This window comes from Aphis gossypii, chromosome 1 (assembly GCF_020184175.1).
Source record: "Aphis gossypii isolate Hap1 chromosome 1, ASM2018417v2, whole genome shotgun sequence".
Lineage (NCBI taxonomy): Eukaryota > Metazoa > Arthropoda > Insecta > Hemiptera > Aphididae > Aphis > Aphis gossypii.
This window is the reverse complement of record NC_065530.1, coordinates 68547865-68565841: the sequence shown is the minus strand read 5'-3', so window position 1 is coordinate 68565841 and position 17977 is coordinate 68547865. Positions and strand designations below refer to the sequence as shown.

The 17977-nt window shown below is 25.8% G+C and overlaps 2 protein-coding genes across 2 annotated transcripts; both read right to left on the bottom strand.

Moving 5' to 3' along the window:
• Positions 1-1273: 1273 nt before the first annotated feature.
• On the bottom strand, positions 1274-4632 carry LOC114126269 (polyribonucleotide nucleotidyltransferase 1, mitochondrial). The gene is made up of 10 exons (XM_027990175.2): positions 4357-4632; positions 4004-4298; positions 3316-3941; positions 3077-3250; positions 2799-2992; positions 2564-2727; positions 2210-2397; positions 2019-2142; positions 1714-1950; positions 1274-1590 (listed from the first exon to the last, which is right to left on the bottom strand). Exons 1-10 carry the CDS (start codon positions 4479-4481, stop codon positions 1423-1425), a joined length of 2295 nt encoding a protein of 764 aa, XP_027845976.1. The 5' UTR covers positions 4482-4632; the 3' UTR covers positions 1274-1422.
• Positions 4633-5469: 837 nt separating this feature from the next.
• On the bottom strand, positions 5470-17527 carry LOC114126266 (zinc finger protein ZFP2-like). The gene is made up of 19 exons (XM_050197406.1): positions 17067-17527; positions 15765-15815; positions 15631-15690; positions 15436-15535; positions 15306-15366; positions 14923-14965; positions 14728-14857; positions 13676-13739; positions 13029-13065; positions 12832-12970; positions 12119-12179; positions 11478-11538; positions 11283-11415; positions 11180-11222; positions 10881-10914; positions 10392-10509; positions 9668-9734; positions 9517-9553; positions 5470-7434 (listed from the first exon to the last, which is right to left on the bottom strand). Exons 1-19 carry the CDS (start codon positions 17073-17075, stop codon positions 6718-6720), a joined length of 1965 nt encoding a protein of 654 aa, XP_050053363.1. The 5' UTR covers positions 17076-17527; the 3' UTR covers positions 5470-6717.
• Between the last annotated feature and the right edge of the window lie 450 nt (positions 17528-17977).

The window sequence follows — 17977 nt, the reverse complement described above, 5'->3', positions numbered from 1 at the left end:
TTCAAAAAGTATAAGTCGTAGATACTTGAAAATTTTACCAGTTATTTAGATTGGCATTTTATTTACTTGATTTAATTTTCAAAATATTTTGAGTTTTTTTGAGCTATTTATAGACAACTGAAATTTTCAATTTTTCTGAAAAATTTTTTTTGAAGGGTCGTTAAAATTTTTTTGGCCCTATCAAAATACTTGAAAATTTTATACAAAGTTCCTCATATGTGATTCTTATAGTGATTAAAAAATTATAAGAATACATAGGCAAAATTTTTTTTTATTAGCATTTAAAGTTCAAATTTTGACGAAAATTCGTCAAAAGCATGAATATTTGCAAATTATTTGAAGTTGAAAAATCATAAAATTTTTTGTGTTTATAACTAAGGATTAAAAATACAACACTAAGTTTTCCATAAGTTTACCTTCAAGTATCTATAGAGAAAACTCGAATCATCATTATAGGAAAAATTTTAAGTGCGTTTGAATTTTAAATTTTAACGAAATCGCGTAACGATAACGATTTTAAATATTTGTTATTATTCAAAAAGTATAAGTCGTAGATACTTGAAAATTTTAACAGTTATTAAGATTAGCGTTTTCTTTACGTGATTTAATTTTCAAAATATTTTGACTTTTTTTGAGCTATTTATAGACAACTGAAATTTTCAATTTTTCTGAAAATTGTTTTTTTTATGTGTCGGTAAAATCTTTTTGGCCCTATCAAAATACTTGAAAATTTAATGCAAAGTTCCTCATAAGTTATTATTATAGTGATTAAAAAATTATAAGAATACATAGGCACAATTTTTTTTTATTAGCATTTGAAGTTCAAATATTGACAAAAATTCGTCAAAACCATGAATATTTGCAAATTATTTTGTAGGTATATTTCATAAAAATGTTTGTATAAGTAGCTAAGAGTTGAAAATTTAATACAAGGTTTTTCATAAGTTTAACTTACAATTATTATAAAAGAACTTAATTTTGTTGTATTCAGGCCATTAAAACATAAACCACCTTCTTCACCAACCACTAGAAATTATATCCTAGGCTGACAAATCATCTTCGTTCAGAATCGTTTTTCGTATACAATGATAACTATCATTGGATTCAAATTTAACACTCCTATAATATATAATAATGATCCATACGGCACCTAATGTACAGCAGAGCGGTACTCACTTGCCCGCTTTTTTTTAATTGAAAATATTTTTAAATTGGGTAAGTAGTACCTATTCTTTCAAATTATATATTAATATAACACAACTAGATACAACAATTAATTGTAATATCGAAATAAATATAATTAAAAACATTATTTCAGTATACATAAAAACAAAATTATAATTTTATCATACAAATAATCACATTTTGGATGTATAAAAAATACTCATTTCTATGGTTCCAAGTGATTAAATCTTAATTCACTCATGTTGACTTAGTGCTGTTACCACCAATATTTCGTGGTGCACTGGAAGATGGCCCTTGTAGTACTTTTCTTGAAAGTCGCATTATTCCTGAAACAGGATCTCGACCAAAGTACTTTATTTGAATTTCATGTCCTTCTTCTATGCCTAATGCACTAGGATGGTTTATCTAATGATAATAAAAAATTAAATTATGAAAACATACTTAAAAAATGTCGTAAGAAAAATAAATTTGTAACACAATATGATTATTATTATTATCCAAATTTAATAGTTTAAAAAATGTATTTACTTTTCTTTGATCTAATTGAGAATTGTGAACTAAAGTTGGCTGCATAGTTGGATACAATGTGACCATCACACCGATCTCCCGTATTTCAACTACTTTTGCTTTATAAATAGCTCCAAATTCCAGTTGAGGTTCTGATTTTTCATCCATAAGTTTATTAACTGTGTCTTTAGCTTCATTCAATGCATCTTGATTAGGTGCAAATATTGTAAACCCGTCATTTTCAGTATTTGAAGAAATCTTTAGAAAAATCAATATTTAATACAACCATAAGACATAATATATACAATTAATTAAGTTATAATTACTTGTGCACCAGTTTCTAACATAATACGCTTCAAATTAATTCCTCCTGGACCGAGTAGTTTACCCTTTTTATGTATAGGTATATTTAATACTTCTGTTACTGGCCAATTATCTTTTTTTTGTTTCCTAAAGTTAGATTTACTATTTAATAATACTTATGAGGAAATATTGAGCACAAGATAAAATGTGATACCTTGAACTTTGAATAGTGTTATTCATGATATTTATAATTTTATGTTTAGCACTAGTGGCAGCTTCTACTGCTTCCATAACAATTTTCAAAGGTAAGCCAGGAATTTTTATATCAGCTTGTAATGCTGTAATTCCTTTTTTCGTTCCAGCTAACTTAAAATCCATATCACCTAGATAGTCTTCAATTCCCTAAATTATTTAAAATTAAAATACAAACAATAAAATTAAAATTATATATAAAAATAATATTTTATTTAATAATTATTACATTTAAAAAATATCACTCTAAACAAAGCATTGAATAATAAAAAATAACATTTTTTTAATATATATAAATAAACATTAATATTCTTACTAGTATATCAGTCAAAACTCTATAGTCTTTAATATGCGAAGAGTCACTCTCATCATAATTGGTGATCAAGCCAATAGCCACTCCAGCAGCAGGTTGAGAAATAGGTACGCCAGCATCTAATAAAGCTAAGCTACCACCACATATAGATGCCATAGACGACGACCCTATAAATCTAACAATATTTAGTGAAAACATTCAAATTTACAAAAGAAAGCATTTTAAAATTTTCACATACCATTTGATTCAAGAACCTCTGATGTAAGTCGTATTGTGAACGGAAAGTTTTCAGGAACAACTGACCTTAATCCTCGTTCTGCTAAAGCACCATGACCGATTTCACGTCTCATAGATGGACCCATTCGACCAATATCATTGGTTGCATATGGAGGGAACTCATAGTGTAAAAAAAAGTTCTTTTCATTGATGCCACTAAAAATAAATTCAAAGTTAAATTGATTATATTCAAAGATAATTTAACTGTATAACATACTAATAAAAATATATTATGCCAACCTTGTTAATATAGTCATTGGATCAAGTTTAAGAGCAGAGTCTATAGAGTCTAAAGCGACAGTACAAAAAACTTGGGTCTGTCCCCTTTGAAACAATGCTGACCCATGAAGCGGTTTATACAAATCAACTTCACATGATATGTTTCGAAGTTCGTCAAGTTTACGACCATCACATCTACAAATTAAAATTGCATTAATACCTAGGTATAAAAATAAAGTAATTTTTACAGAATTTATTACCTAGTATCATTTTCAAAAATCAAATTTCGAAAAATTCGTTTACAAACTTTATCAAAAATTATTGAACAAAGTTCTAAATTTAAGTTATCAAAATTTGATTTAAGATTTTCAAAGACTTCAGTTTTCACATCCTTGACAGCTGTATCTCTAGATATTTTATCATGATTAACATTAGTAAAAATTTCTCTAAGTTTAATTTCACATAAACTATCAATAACAGTTTCTAAATTTCCATTGGTGTCATCTACATTCTTTGTCTCAAATTCTCTTTTAGGTTTGCCAAATTCTTTTTGTAAATTATTAATACAATTTACTATATGCTGACATTCTTTGACACCGAATTTAATTGCTTTCAACACATCTTGTTGAAGAACATTATTTGCCGATCCTTCCAACATAATTACTAAGTTTTTAGCAGCTGATACAACAACGAGATTTAAATCACTGTTGGACAACTCACGACGAGTTGGGTTTGTAACTAAGTTGTTATCACACAGACCTATGCGAACAGCACCAACAGGACCATTCCAAGGAATATCCGATAGAGCTAGAGCCGTTGAAGCAGCATTTATACTAAGTATATCGGGGTGGTTAATTCCATCAACAGCTAATAAATTGCACATAATCTAAAAAATAAAAATAAACCTCACAGACATTTCGTTTACATAATTATACAAAAACAAATTACTTGTGTGTCAAAGCAATAAGTAGAAGGAAACAAGGGCCGCAGTGAACGGTCAATTAATCTACTGGTAAGTATTTCATGTTCAGATACAGAAAGTTCTCGTCGTAGATAATTTGTAGGTATACGACCGGCTGCTGCTGCTTTTTGCCGATAATCAACAGTTAATGGTAAGAAATTAGAAGACGATTTTGTGGACTTGCTGACCGCCGTCGCCATGACAGAGGTGTCCCCAAGCGTCGCAACTGCACAGCCATCTGATAGACGTGCATATTTGCCTCCAGACAGTTTTATTGAACTCCTGAAATGACATTTAGCAATAGTATTCGATCATATAATATTCGTATGGTTTGTATTACCTCTCTGAAAAATCTACTTTGTACTCGAATGAATTTGTACAACTAACGAACAACCGTCGTTTGGAAACATGCTGTCCGTGCCGCGACGAACAAGCGAGCCACCGAGAAGACACTCGGGATATCATTACAGTAGAATATGTTATTTCATAGTAGAAACAAGAATTTATTATAAAAATTAATACCTATTACAGTATCAATTAATGACTATTTAATATGAAGTATTTGTTAAGTTGTTTAATACTAAATACTGGCTAATGCGGCATTGCGATTTGCGGCAATACCTCATGATTGATGATAATATGAATAATATTTTTGTGATAACAGCAAAAACATGTGCCGAACAGTTAACTACGTTTTGTTCCAAAGTCGATCTGTTCGAGTTGAATCATGAACTAAGTTAATAATATTGTCAGATATTGTTTCTTACAAGTTAGGTACAAATAAAATAAAAATGTTAAACATACTGATCAAATAAAATATTATAACATCGATACAAAACTGACTTGAGATTAGATTTTTGAAGACTGTGCTTTGATTTCACATTTTCACCATTTATTGCAACCTTGAAGCACGAGTTGGTGTAAGTGTTGGTCCAATATATTTTTTTTGTCCACTGCCAAGGCGCTGTTTGTAAACTGAATAACGAAAACAGTTTTTTGCACCTATTACATTTTTGGTTGTTACCAGAGATTAACATAGGACATTGAACATGACGCCAAACATTAGATGTATCCAAATTTGTATGATTCACAATAACTACCTATATAGGTAATAAAAAGTCCATGTCTTCCTAAGTTGAGTTAATATCATAGACCTATGCTTGTACACTTGTATATGGATTGAATCATTAGAATCTATAATAAATAAAGCAGGCACTTCCAATTAACGAAAAATATCTACATAATGTCATTCTAACCTTCGTGGTACTAAATACCTACCGGCTACCAACTGATTATATTCAAATTTTTACTTTTTACCTCCATAGGCTCCATAATACACCAATGATATTCACTGTGTCATCAAAAACCACCCCCAACGCTTGAAATTGAAGCATTATTTCGACTAGTTATTCTGTACACAGACACAAAAACAAACAAACAAACACGTTCAGAATTTAAAACTGAAAACGGGCAATATATATTTTGTATATTACGTAGTATATTACATTCAATTTAAATTATACAACTAAAATGGCCCTTATAGTTATAAAATAAAATATATTATTTACAAACAAAATCTTAGTTTAAAAAAATTAATTTTATCTTTATTTATTTTATGAAATAAACTATACCAATGTTTTAGCAAGTAGGTACGTATGTACTATTTACATTATAATATTTTCTAATTTCATTCAAACCACTATCTAATTATTATAAACGCCGTCTTAAATGTAGAAAATTCTCATTGATATAGCACATCGTGAATGGAGTCCAAATAATATGTCCATACATATAAAGTACTTGTCCACAGCTTTATCCAAATTTATATCGAGTTAATTATATAACTATTTGTGGTTCATCATTCAGCGTGTCATAGGAATATGCTGTATTATGATTGCTACGTAAAGTGCGATTTGAAATTTCTTTCCTACCAAATACTCATTGACCACTCGCACGAACAAGGGCAATGGATATCATATGAATAAGATTTGTTCCTGGTAAGTGTATCTAAAGTGATTTTTAAAATGTATTTTAGGGCAACGTAAAGGATACCTTCTATGGTGTGCTGTGAATTTATATTTACTGATGAACGTGTTGGAACAAACGATGACGTTAAGTGATTGTTGGTACTACATTTCAGCTGTACCTATACAATTTTTTTATTCACACAAATATGACGGAAGTTCGTTACTGACGCAGCGAGCTGTAAGGTTTTGCTTCTAGTTCGTTGTGAACTACCGAGCGGGGGAATGTAAAGGCATTTAAGTGAACATCACATAATGCATATTATGATGTAGTGATATCCTGCTCTGGACCAGCGGTGTGATGAACGGCTGACTTCGTTTATGAGCTATGGCTGATATGATACTAATAATTAGTGAATAATTTAAAAACATTTGAAATGAATACTTCGTATATGTCTTGAACGTATACTGCTATTTGAGAATTCTTTTTCACAATAGCCACACGCATATGGTTTTTCCCCGGTATGCGTTCTATAATGTACAACTAAATGGGGTTTTCGCGCAAATGATCGTCCACACACGTCGCACGCAAATGGTTTCTCGCCGGTATGCGTTCTATAATGTATAACTAAAGAGGTTTTATGCGTAAATGATCGTCCACAAACGTCACACGCATATGGTTTCTCACCGGTATGCGTTCTATTATGTACAACTAAATGGGGTTTTCGCGCAAATGATCATCCACACACGTCGCACGCAAATGGTTTCTCGCCGGTATGCGTTCTATAATGTAAAACTAAAGAGGTTTTTTGCGTAAATGATCGTCCACACACGTCGCACGCATATGGTTTTTCCCCGGTATGCGTTCTATAATGTAGAGCTAAATGGGGTTTTCGCGCAAATGATCGTCCACACACGTCGCACGCAAATGGTTTTTCCCCGTTATGCGTTCTATAATGTATAACTAAATTGGTTTTTTGCGAAAATGATCGTCCACACACGTCGCACGCAAATGGTTTCTCGCCGGTATGCGTTCTATTATGTCTGACCAAATCACCCTTTGCTATAAATGATCGTCCACACACGTCGCACGCAAATGGTTTCTCGCCGGTATGCGTTCTATAATGTACACATAATTTAGATTTGCTAATAAACGTTTTAAAGCAAACGTCACACTCGAAAGAAGATTTCTCTACACGAACATTTTCGTGATTGGTCGATGAGCTGTTGGAAATGTTTGACTCTTTACCATAATTTCGGCTGAAATATAAATCTGTGTCGGCTATGGTGCCGTCTTCTCTAGAAACACGATCATTATTATAATTGTATGGTCTCTTATCCGCCATGTCCACTGATCTGGGGTAACTGTTTGCCGAATATTCCTTAGCAGTCGCCTGTCGTTCACTTTTGTTCAATTTTTTGGTTAACATTTTTCCTGTACTAACCTCCTCGGCCTATAAAAAAAGTTAATAACCAAGAAAATACATTATCAAGTGAACTAAATTACTTATACGGAATTATTATATTTTTAAACAATAAATAATAACGATTCATATTTCTGAACACTGAACTAAACATGCATTGCTAACTTTTTCACATATTATTATATTTTAATATTTTATACACTATTTGTACCTATATACAATTAATCATATAGAAATTTCAAAACGTTAGATAGATTTTATGCTAATGTCTTTTATATCACGATATTATTCACAACGTTTTAAGGTCACCTGCATTTCCTTAAAAGTTAATATTTATATAATTTGCTTATTGCTATGATATAATATTGTGTCTTGTTATAATAATCGATAACAAAATAAATAGGTTGTTTTTATTTATTTGTGTATTAATATAAATGTTTTGACATAAGTAACATAGTTACATCATTGGTGAATGGTGATACATTTTATTATTATGAATATTTATTATTAATTATTACAAATTAAAATTTAGACATTTTAAGTTTTGATACAACTACAAGCTAAAATTTTCAAATATTTTAGTATTTTTAGATTATATCGTAATCTAGCCGTCATTATCATATATTGAAAAATATAATTTTATTAACTATCAGGCGTGGTAATCATAACGAGTATTAGGCAATTGTGCATTTAATTAATAGGTAGATTTTGTTAAAAATTGTATTTGTCAGGAGGTGCAAAAGAAATTTCAGCGGGGGCATTTGCATTAATTTATTGGACATAATTTGATTAATTTATTAAGAATAGAAGTTTTTAGGTATCTTTTTGTAAATGGCGAGTTTATTGGATAGAAATAGTTTAGATTTTAAGAGTTCTTAAAAAGTGGGGTCTACAGTCAACTGCTGTTTTATAGTAAATTGTAAGTGTAGATTTTAAGATGGGCGTATGATTAGATTTAGGCCAAGATATTTTATTTGCCATTGGAATTGTTCTATTCTACGAAAGAACAAAAAGCTAAAAGTGATATTTTTATTAAATTACCTATACAATTTCTCAATAATTTAAACTTCAAATATTAGAAAATTATTTTCAAACGTATTATTGATATGTTTAAATATTGCTGCAAGGAAATTTTATTATACATTTTGTGAATTATAATTCTTTTATTACGAAAATTTCAAGTCAATGAGGTTATTCATACTTGAATTAACCTAACCTAAATGAGAATTAATTTTGTCTAAAACTGGTTTTATGGAATGTTTTGTCAATTATTGTTTGAATTACCTATAAGAAATTTTTTACATTTGACTTACCAAGATACCAACTACAGTAGAGTCTCGCTAATCTGGACAATTTATACTTCGTACTTTAGTACTCGTGTATAATGTATATATTCGAGAATACCTGAATACTCATAATAAAGATATAATTGTTTCGATTAATAACAATAATAATATGAAATGTAAAATTGTAAATCAATAAATTTTGAATTTGTATAAATACATAAGGTGTTTTTTGAAAAATATTTATTAGGAAGTTAAAAAAAAAAAATTTCATTCCATTTAATCTGGATTTTTGATACCATCTAGTCCGGATTAGTGAGACTCTACTGTACTTACATTTAATTTGCCAACTGAAACCATTCATAAAATTGAAACATATTTTATAAAAATAATAAGTGACTAGAGACAAATAAAAAAAAAAAATCACATATTAATCAAAATAATCATTGCTCAATTTAGAATAAAAATTATGTATCAATTAATGTAATAATTGTTTTTAAGAGCAAATAAAAAATATTAATAGGAATATTAATAGGTATAATTGAAAAAAAATGAATGAATATTGATAAGTGATATATTTTAAGAGTACGTTTTTATTCAGTAGAACAAACAGGAGAAGGGCTAATGATGACATTATTATGGTATTGAAAATTTGTAGCATAATAGGGCAAAAAAGGACCCGACCCATTCAATCAGTTTTAGTCTTGCTATTATATTTTAATATATTATACAGGTGTATAAACAAATGTGATTTATAGTATTAAAGTGCATCCATAATGATTAATCAAATTAATATTAATTAGAATAAAAAATAATAAAATATATAAACCTTTATAGCTTTCTTCTTCTTTGATAATTTATGTAATCTACAAAATAAATATATATATATATTAAATTCAGACAATATGATTTATTTTATATTTGCATTCATTATTTCAGAAAAAAATTTTAAAATTATTTTACTTAGTATTTATATTTACAATTTGGAAGGATCCTTGTGGACTTTTGAAATTCTTGAATTATGAACACTGTTAATCATTTCAGTATCTATATAAAATTTTAATAATGGTATAATATTTAATATAATACAAAATTACAATATCCAATTAAAAAAAAAAAATTATTTATTAATATAATTTTTTATTATAAATAGTATAATATTATATATTTTTTGTTATTATTTATTAATAAAAAATTACTTGATATAGAAATTAATTTAAATATTTTATTTTGACTTCATTGTATGCCAATCAATTTTTTTACCACTACTTCAAATTAAGATGTGATTTAATAGTAATCCAAATTATAAAACAAACTAGGAAAAATAAAAAGGTTGAAATTAAGTAAAATCATAAATTTGACCAATTAGTTATGAAGAAATTTTTATGTCTTGTTTAATATGCGATTTTCGTAATTAGACAAATACATTTTCTTTAAAAAGATTACTAACATTAATTCACAAGAAAATAAATTATTGTAAAAAATTGTATCTTAAATCTTTTATATGTGGTATTGAAATTAGAAAATTTTAAACAAAACTTTGACAACAATCTATTTTTGTAGGCCAAGCAAAATATTTCTAAATAGTTATACAATTTGATTGATGAAATGAGAAATTTTTGTGACTTATTATGTCAATTTTTTAGAGTAATGAAATTCAAATCAATTTTTATAGAAAAGACACTTTTAAGTTCTACATTTTACCAATGTTCATTTCTTTTGAGCAATCATCAGCTATAACTCTATTCAAATATTTCTTTTTTTTATGAATTTTATTTTTAGTTTCATCTTTTGACGTCTCAATTTCTTCTTCAGTTGCAATCTGAAACAAATCATTTAGCAATTAAAATCTAACTATAAGAAGGTTCATTTCTTTCAATAAAATTTCAAAAGCTTTTATAGTCTATCTGAAATAGACAACATTTTTTATAGTCAAATGGTAAGTGCAAAAACCAAATATCTCCAAATATCTTAACTAAATATTGAGATGATGAATAAAAATGTATATATTATTATTTATTAGCCTATATAAAGTACATAAATATTTTGAACAATTACACTGATATAATATATAGACAAATTTATGATAAATCAGAAAAATAAAATGCATCCGAAAACATACATTTAATAAAGCGGATAGCTGGTTTTTGCACAAAACCGTTTAATTTAAAATAATTACAAATCAGTTAGTACCTTAGATTTATTAAATTTTTTTGATGGACTTTTTCTACAAAAAAAAAAAATAATAATTAAATCATTAAATCATTGAGTAGAAGCATGTATGATAATTATTATTTAAATGTGTATAAGTCATTGAAAAAGAAGAAAATCCAAATTATATATTAAATTATCTAAACTATGTATAAAAACTTATATCTAAAACAATAATTGTGTAAAATAATGTATAAAGTAAAAGTGAATTAAGTTAGTTTACAATAATTTTATAATGTGAGTATAAGATCTATATTATTGTTTTATTATTTTATACTTACAAAACATTAACATAATCTGTACACAAGGAAGTAGCAGCCAAATCTAAAAAAACAAATAATAAATTATCTATCGTTATCCATTTAAATTTGTTAAATTACTAACTATGCATTTTTTTGAAGGGTTCATTAAAATCCAAAAGCATTTCATTGCACTCATCTAGTTTTTTTTTACTGTAAACTCTCTTCTTTGTATGAATTGGATCATTTTCATTTTTTAAATTATTTATAAGTTGAATCTAATGTATGAAAAAAAAAGTTAATGAACCAATTAAATAAAACATAAGGAAGACATTAAAACCTGTTGATTTTTTTTCTTTTCCTTTTTTTCCTTTTTAATTTTTTTTACTATCTTTTTTAATCTAAAAAAAAAAACGTTAATGCTTAAAAGTTGTATCTTTTTAGTACCTATATACATATATTTTCACAAAACAAAAAACAATTAAAACCATTATTACATTTTTATTATAATATAGAATATAGATAGTAGAATAATTAATAAAATTGATTGTATTTATACAATAGCCCTAAAGTTAGTAAGCAATAACTAAGGTTAATATAAAATATTTAATAGCTAATTGCCGCTTATATTTTATACACTTTATTTATTGTTTGTTTAGATGTTAATTTTTGTTTTATATATATTCTATAATTTTGGACTATTTAGTTATTTGATCATAAAATAATATTGTGTGCAACATATTTTGTTCTTTAAAATATACATTTTTTTACATAGTATAGACTATGAGTAGAAATTCACACAAAAGATATCATTATCACTGACATTAGAAAAAACTTAGTTTTTTTAATTTAATTTCTTTTAAATCATTTTATAGAATAGATGCTTATTTCATTAATTCGTCAACAGTTATTTATATTTTAATTAACTTACTACAATAGATATAAAATAAACTTAACATAATTTGTTAATTTTATAAATACCTTATATACTCGTCTTCATTTATTGAAGTAATTGGCGTAGTAATGTTAGTAACAGCTTTATCTAAAAATAGAATCAAATAAAGAAAAGTAGTCGAGTTTTTTAATTTATTGTTTGTTTTCCTGAGTAATTTAAAAATATAGAGAATTAATTTAAAACTTTTCTAAGTACAAACTAATACAAATTTACTATCCAAAACAGGGTTAGGGGAAAAAAGTATCAGTAAAAAACACAAGTCAATAAAGCAAAATAAATATAGAAAAAAAATGTATAAATGTATACATTTTATTATAAAAACTGGAAAGTATATACTTAAGTTTAAATGATATCAGAATTCATAACTAAAAGAATTTTTTTGTTGGGTTAAAATATAACCAATTTGAATTATACATTATAACATATTAAAAAAAAAAAAAAACATATAAATCATTTATCAATAAATATATATATAAAAAAAAATTTATGAAAAAATTTTATTGAAGATTTTTTAACTACAGTAGCTTATCATAGAAGACTTTTTTTTAGTAGTTTGTAATTATATATATATATATATTTAAATATTTACTGTTTTAAGTTTTAACTATACAATATAGCATATGATGTATTTTTATTTTGTTTTCCCATTTACTCCATTTAACCTTACCTATATTAATCAATTTACATTTTTTTTTTAAAAGATGGTGTTACACCTTCTTATTTGAGTAAAATTACTTACCTTTATTAGCTTTTCGAATTTTTTTCTTACATTCATTCAAACCAAAAGCTGCTTTACAATCCTTATTTGATTGAGTCTTTTGATTTTGTTCTGTCTTCAATATAACTTTATTGTAATCACAACTATTATTATTAAACATCTAAAGAAAACAAAACAATATTACAAAATAATTTATTTTTTTTTACAATAATACAAACCTTTTTTTTACTTTTCATTTTTTTCTCATTTTTTTTTCTACAATTGACATAAAAATCAAATACAATAACATATGAATAATAATTATTTAAATACATAGGTACATAATATATTATAAATTTATAACACTCATTTCATCATTTATTTGATCAAAAAATTAAAACTGAGAAAACAAATGGTTTTATCAAATAAAAAAAACTCTTTTTACTATTTAGATATTTGTTTTTCGAGCACATAATATTTAATTTTTGCTTTAACTTTTATAGGATAAAAAAAAACTTTAAATACCTATAATAATATTTTCTTAAAAATGATTAAAATATTTTTTTATCCAAAAATAATCAATATCAAAACAAACAAACTATTTAACAAAAAAATACTATTGTGTACTTGAATTTTTTTTTTTTAAAAAGCTCAAAATAATTTTAAAAATAGAATAGAAATTTATTGAAACACAAAAGCTAAAATATTTGTAAATGTAGGTCTCTCTAAATACTTATAAGTTATAATATTATACATACATACTTATTTTATTTATGCTTAGTTATAAATTATAATTTAATGTTAAAGAAATAACATTTTATTCTTCTAAACAATGAATAAAATAATAATGTTAGTATTAAATATATTAACTTTCATAGAACCTTACAATATAAATTCTATATCATCTCCTTCTGTAGCATTTGAAATAGAAATACAAGTTGTCAATTCATCTAAAAATCAAAATTAAAATATTAATTAAATACAGTAGAAATTGGCCTAGTGTACCAAGATAGAGCATTTTTTCCTCATTTTAACTAGAAGCTAGTTTTATACAGTTAGAACAAGTACTCATTGTAAGTGTTAAGTTGAAAAACATTAAAAAATTTGAATTTGGTTGATACTGAAAAAAACCATACCTCAACTGATAACGAAATGTGACTGTAGTTTTCACATTAGTGACAATACTCATAATAATATAATATGAACTTGAAACCATCAGTACTCATAGAAACATGTTCATATATTATTAAACATATACGTAATATGTATATGATGTACATAATTTATGACTTAACATTGTTAATTACACATTAAAAGATAAAGAATTGCTAGTAGTAACACTAAAAGTTAGTGATACCCAAAAGTGCAAATTGATCTTTTTTTTCGATAACCCAAAAGCGCAAAATTGATTTGCGCTTTTAAACTATGATAGTGAAATAAAAGCACAATATAATGTTTACCTGATACAATATATTTTACCCATTTCACAACAAATTACAATGATGATTATTGCATTTGTCTACATTATATTGTAACAAATTACGATGATAATTGAAGCAAACTTAAAGTTATGTCCATTATTCAAACATAGAACTTTTTTGGAACTTATTTCAAGATTGCAAATTGTAATATCACTGTAAATCATTTATTAATTATTAATATAATAACTACTAGGTATTTTAATAAAATTGATTAGCGCTTATGGAATGTTTATTTTTGTGCTTATGAGCAACAGCTACCAAAATTAGCAGGTTATATGAATAATACTTTGCTCATTTTAGCCAAAATCTTATTCTAAATATATATACAACATAATGTAAAATTATATAGATTTGTGCTGGGACCTAACGTTTTGTTCGTACTTAATAGTATCTTGATCTAATCAATGTTCGTTATAATGATTTTCACAATAACAACACTACAGAAAAACACACTGACCTTTATTTAAATTGGTAGCGCCAATTATGTCTTTACTTAAATTCTTGCAAATATCATCACAAGTCTCAGCATTAAACTCATTTGACTTCAATGCAGCTTTCTTTTTTTTAATTTTTTTATTATTTTGTTCCTAAAAAAAGATGTAAATAATTTTATACCTAAATGATATATATTTATTTAAAAACAAATACAAACCCTTTTTTTATCTCCTTTTTTCTTTTTCTTTTTCTTTTTTAATCTATAAATTAATATTCTTACATAATTTTTCATTTTTAAGAACTTAAGGATGAATAAGTCATTATTAGTTAAAAATTATAATATAATAGGTTTAAAATGTCACGTTAATAATAATATGATGATCATAAAAATAACTATACAACAATTAATAGTTTATAAAAACTGGAATAGGTATTTTTAAATTTAAAATAATTTTTCAATTATTTTATCAAAACCATAATTGTGTACAAATTGAACAATATGTAATAAAATAAATAATTCAGCTATTAATCATTAATTGTACAACATAATATGAATTATTCAATAAATAATTATGAGAGTATTAACTCATTTTAACTTACAATGTTAATCCTTTTTCAACTTCTGAAATATTTGCAATAGAAATATGAGTTGAAAATTTATCTAAAGATTGGAACAAATATTGAATATTAGTTAAATAATAACAGTATATGAAATCATATAAAAACAGACCTTTATGTAAATAGGTATTTTCGGTTTTGTCACAATTCAAATATTTGTCACTGGTTTCTGAATAAAGGATCTTTTTTGGTGAGACAGAGATTAACTGAGTCTAAAATGTACAATTAAAACATAATTATAAAGTAGTGACACTAAACCTACAATATTTCTATGAATATTATTTTAAAAATGTAATTAACTACATACATTACATTTCAATGGATTGGCAGTAGAATAATTAGATGCAATTTCATTTCTAGTTGATAGCTATAATAAAGAAAATATATATACTGATTATAAATATTAATTTTATGAATAAATTTTTTAATTTTATAAGACACCTTGGTTTTTTTCTTTTTCTTCTTCATTTTTTGTCCATCTTCTTTAGTAATCTACAAAATAAAGCATTTATTAATTACAAAAATTATCCGGTATAATAGCATTAACAGGCATAACTATTTATTTTTAGATTAAGTCCAATTTATAGGAATTTGTTATATTTTTTTATAATAAACTGAAATTATAAGCTTAAAAAAGTAGAAATGCTCAAAGTTTTGTACATTACAGAAAATAATATTAATTTTAAAGTATAAAACTATTTGTTATTATTACAAATAATGGTATAAGTATTAGCACAATTAAAAAAATTTAATTAAGTAAAAACAAGAATTTGTTATATTATTCAAATATTAATAACAATATTTTTAGTTTAATATGCAAAAACTATGTTAATGAAGAAAAAAATTATGCTTTAAAAAGTTTATGATTAAAATTAAAAAATGAAATTAAGCTTATAACCTAATCTAAGTCATAAATAATATTTTAAGCTTTAAGTTTAAATAACTCTAATATCAAATTTATATAATTTAATTCTCTTGATACCAGAAATACAAGACTACATCAAAATTCTAGTTAATAATGTCCACAACTCATTCTTCAGTACAAAAGGTTAAATATACTATAGTCTATACACTATCACCTATATGCACAATCACTTCATCAAAGCCGATTAAAACAAAGTCATTCTCATAATCTAAGTTGACTCTGCAGTATAATAATGTCTGATCAGATAAAACGTCAATGTCTTTCTGTATTGTATAATCATCAAATTAATATATCACTTATATCATGTTAAAACTATCAAACGTAAACCTATAAATATCTTTAGACGTAGATAGTGTATAGGCTAAGAGCACTTTTTGTTATATATAAAAAAAATTCTCCTAAACTTATGTTGTTTTTACTCCACCTCAGAAAAAGTAAGTTATTGTTATGTACCAGTTATTAAAGTGGATATTATAGTATTGTATGGTTGACGATTGTTAAAGTTGTTTATGTTAATGACTTCAGTCAGGTACTTATGATAAAATGAAATAAAAATATAATATATATATAGCAGGTAGGAATGTCTTTTATATTAGGTAGCATATGAGGTACCTAGCAAGTAGCAGCAAACACAGCATAGCACACAAACATAATTTTCTATTGTTGTGGCCAATTTTCTTCATAGTACAAATCATAGTCTTAAATAAGATGTTATATCTATGCAGTCAATACCTACTTATTTATGATCTTACAATATGGGGTACCCGTGTGATCAATATATTATCTTATTAATATATAGGTAATCAAATTTTGCTTACCGGAGTCATAATAAATTATAAGCGGTCGTGTATTAATTTTGATTTTTGTCTCTAAACAACTGACGTGTATTATATAGTAGAAAATTAGAAAAACGTGAATTATATTACTATACTGAGTGCGCCGAAAGAGTGCAAGTCGGCTCGCGCATCCTCCCGCGTCTCTCTGCTATCGAAACCGGTTTCCCTATGGCAGAGTCATGATATAATAAACTTTATGATGTTTCATGATATAAAAGTTTATTATATCATGGGCAGAGTGACGTTTGGGGTTGCGCAGTAAAACCGATTTAGGTCGCCGCCGACTTGCGCTCTCTCAGCGCACTCGGTATAATAAAAAACTATACATATTACATTTTGTTACTCAATATTTCCACGTGACAGGTATAATAATATCACAATATTATTAAATACTATAATCCACACCATAGAACCATAGATAAGTTTTCATTGAAGACAGATTAGAAAAATAAAAATTCAACGAAATGTCAAATAATTATCATTAATAATTTGGATTTTGGAGCCAAATTTTGAAAGTATTATCATTTCATATTATTATCACAGATTATTGATAAATTCATGGCTAAATTTAGAATATTATCTTTAATCGTGATTATAATCATGGAGATGTAAATTGTATATTGTACTACCGTTTACCGGATAATCCGTGGTACCATTCTATAATATAGTACATTTTTTAAAAATAAAAATGTGTTCCATATTCATTATATTATTTTGTTATTATTTGTTGTTCTAAAGCCATACTTATAGTACCTAAATATAATTTCTATTGTTTTTTTTAAAGTTATGCGGAGTATAATGTATATTCTATAGGTATTATTATAAACATAATGTTGACAACTGTTAGATGAAAATATATATATATTATATATATTTGAAAAAATGTTATTAGG

What these genes read in the sequence shown, in the direction of transcription:
- LOC114126266 (XM_050197406.1), bottom strand. An exon ending in AAAAGAAAAAAAATCAACAG is followed by an intron (nt 11,416 to 11,477) that starts GTTTTAATGTCT and finishes TTCATACATTAG; the next exon opens with ATTCAACTTATAAATAATTT. An exon ending in ACAGATTATGTTAATGTTTT is followed by an intron (nt 10,915 to 11,179) that starts GTAAGTATAAAA and finishes TTTTTTTTGTAG; the next exon opens with AAAAAGTCCATCAAAAAAAT.
- LOC114126269 (XM_027990175.2), bottom strand. Translation starts at nt 4,481, where the DNA reads ATGATATCCCGAGTGTCTTCTCGGTGGCTCGCTTGTTCGTCGCGGCAC. An exon ending in AGAGGTTCTTGAATCAAATG is followed by an intron (nt 2,728 to 2,798) that starts GTATGTGAAAAT and finishes TTAGATTTATAG; the next exon opens with GGTCGTCGTCTATGGCATCT. An exon ending in TGTTAGAAACTGGTGCACAA is followed by an intron (nt 1,951 to 2,018) that starts GTAATTATAACT and finishes ATTTTTCTAAAG; the next exon opens with ATTTCTTCAAATACTGAAAA.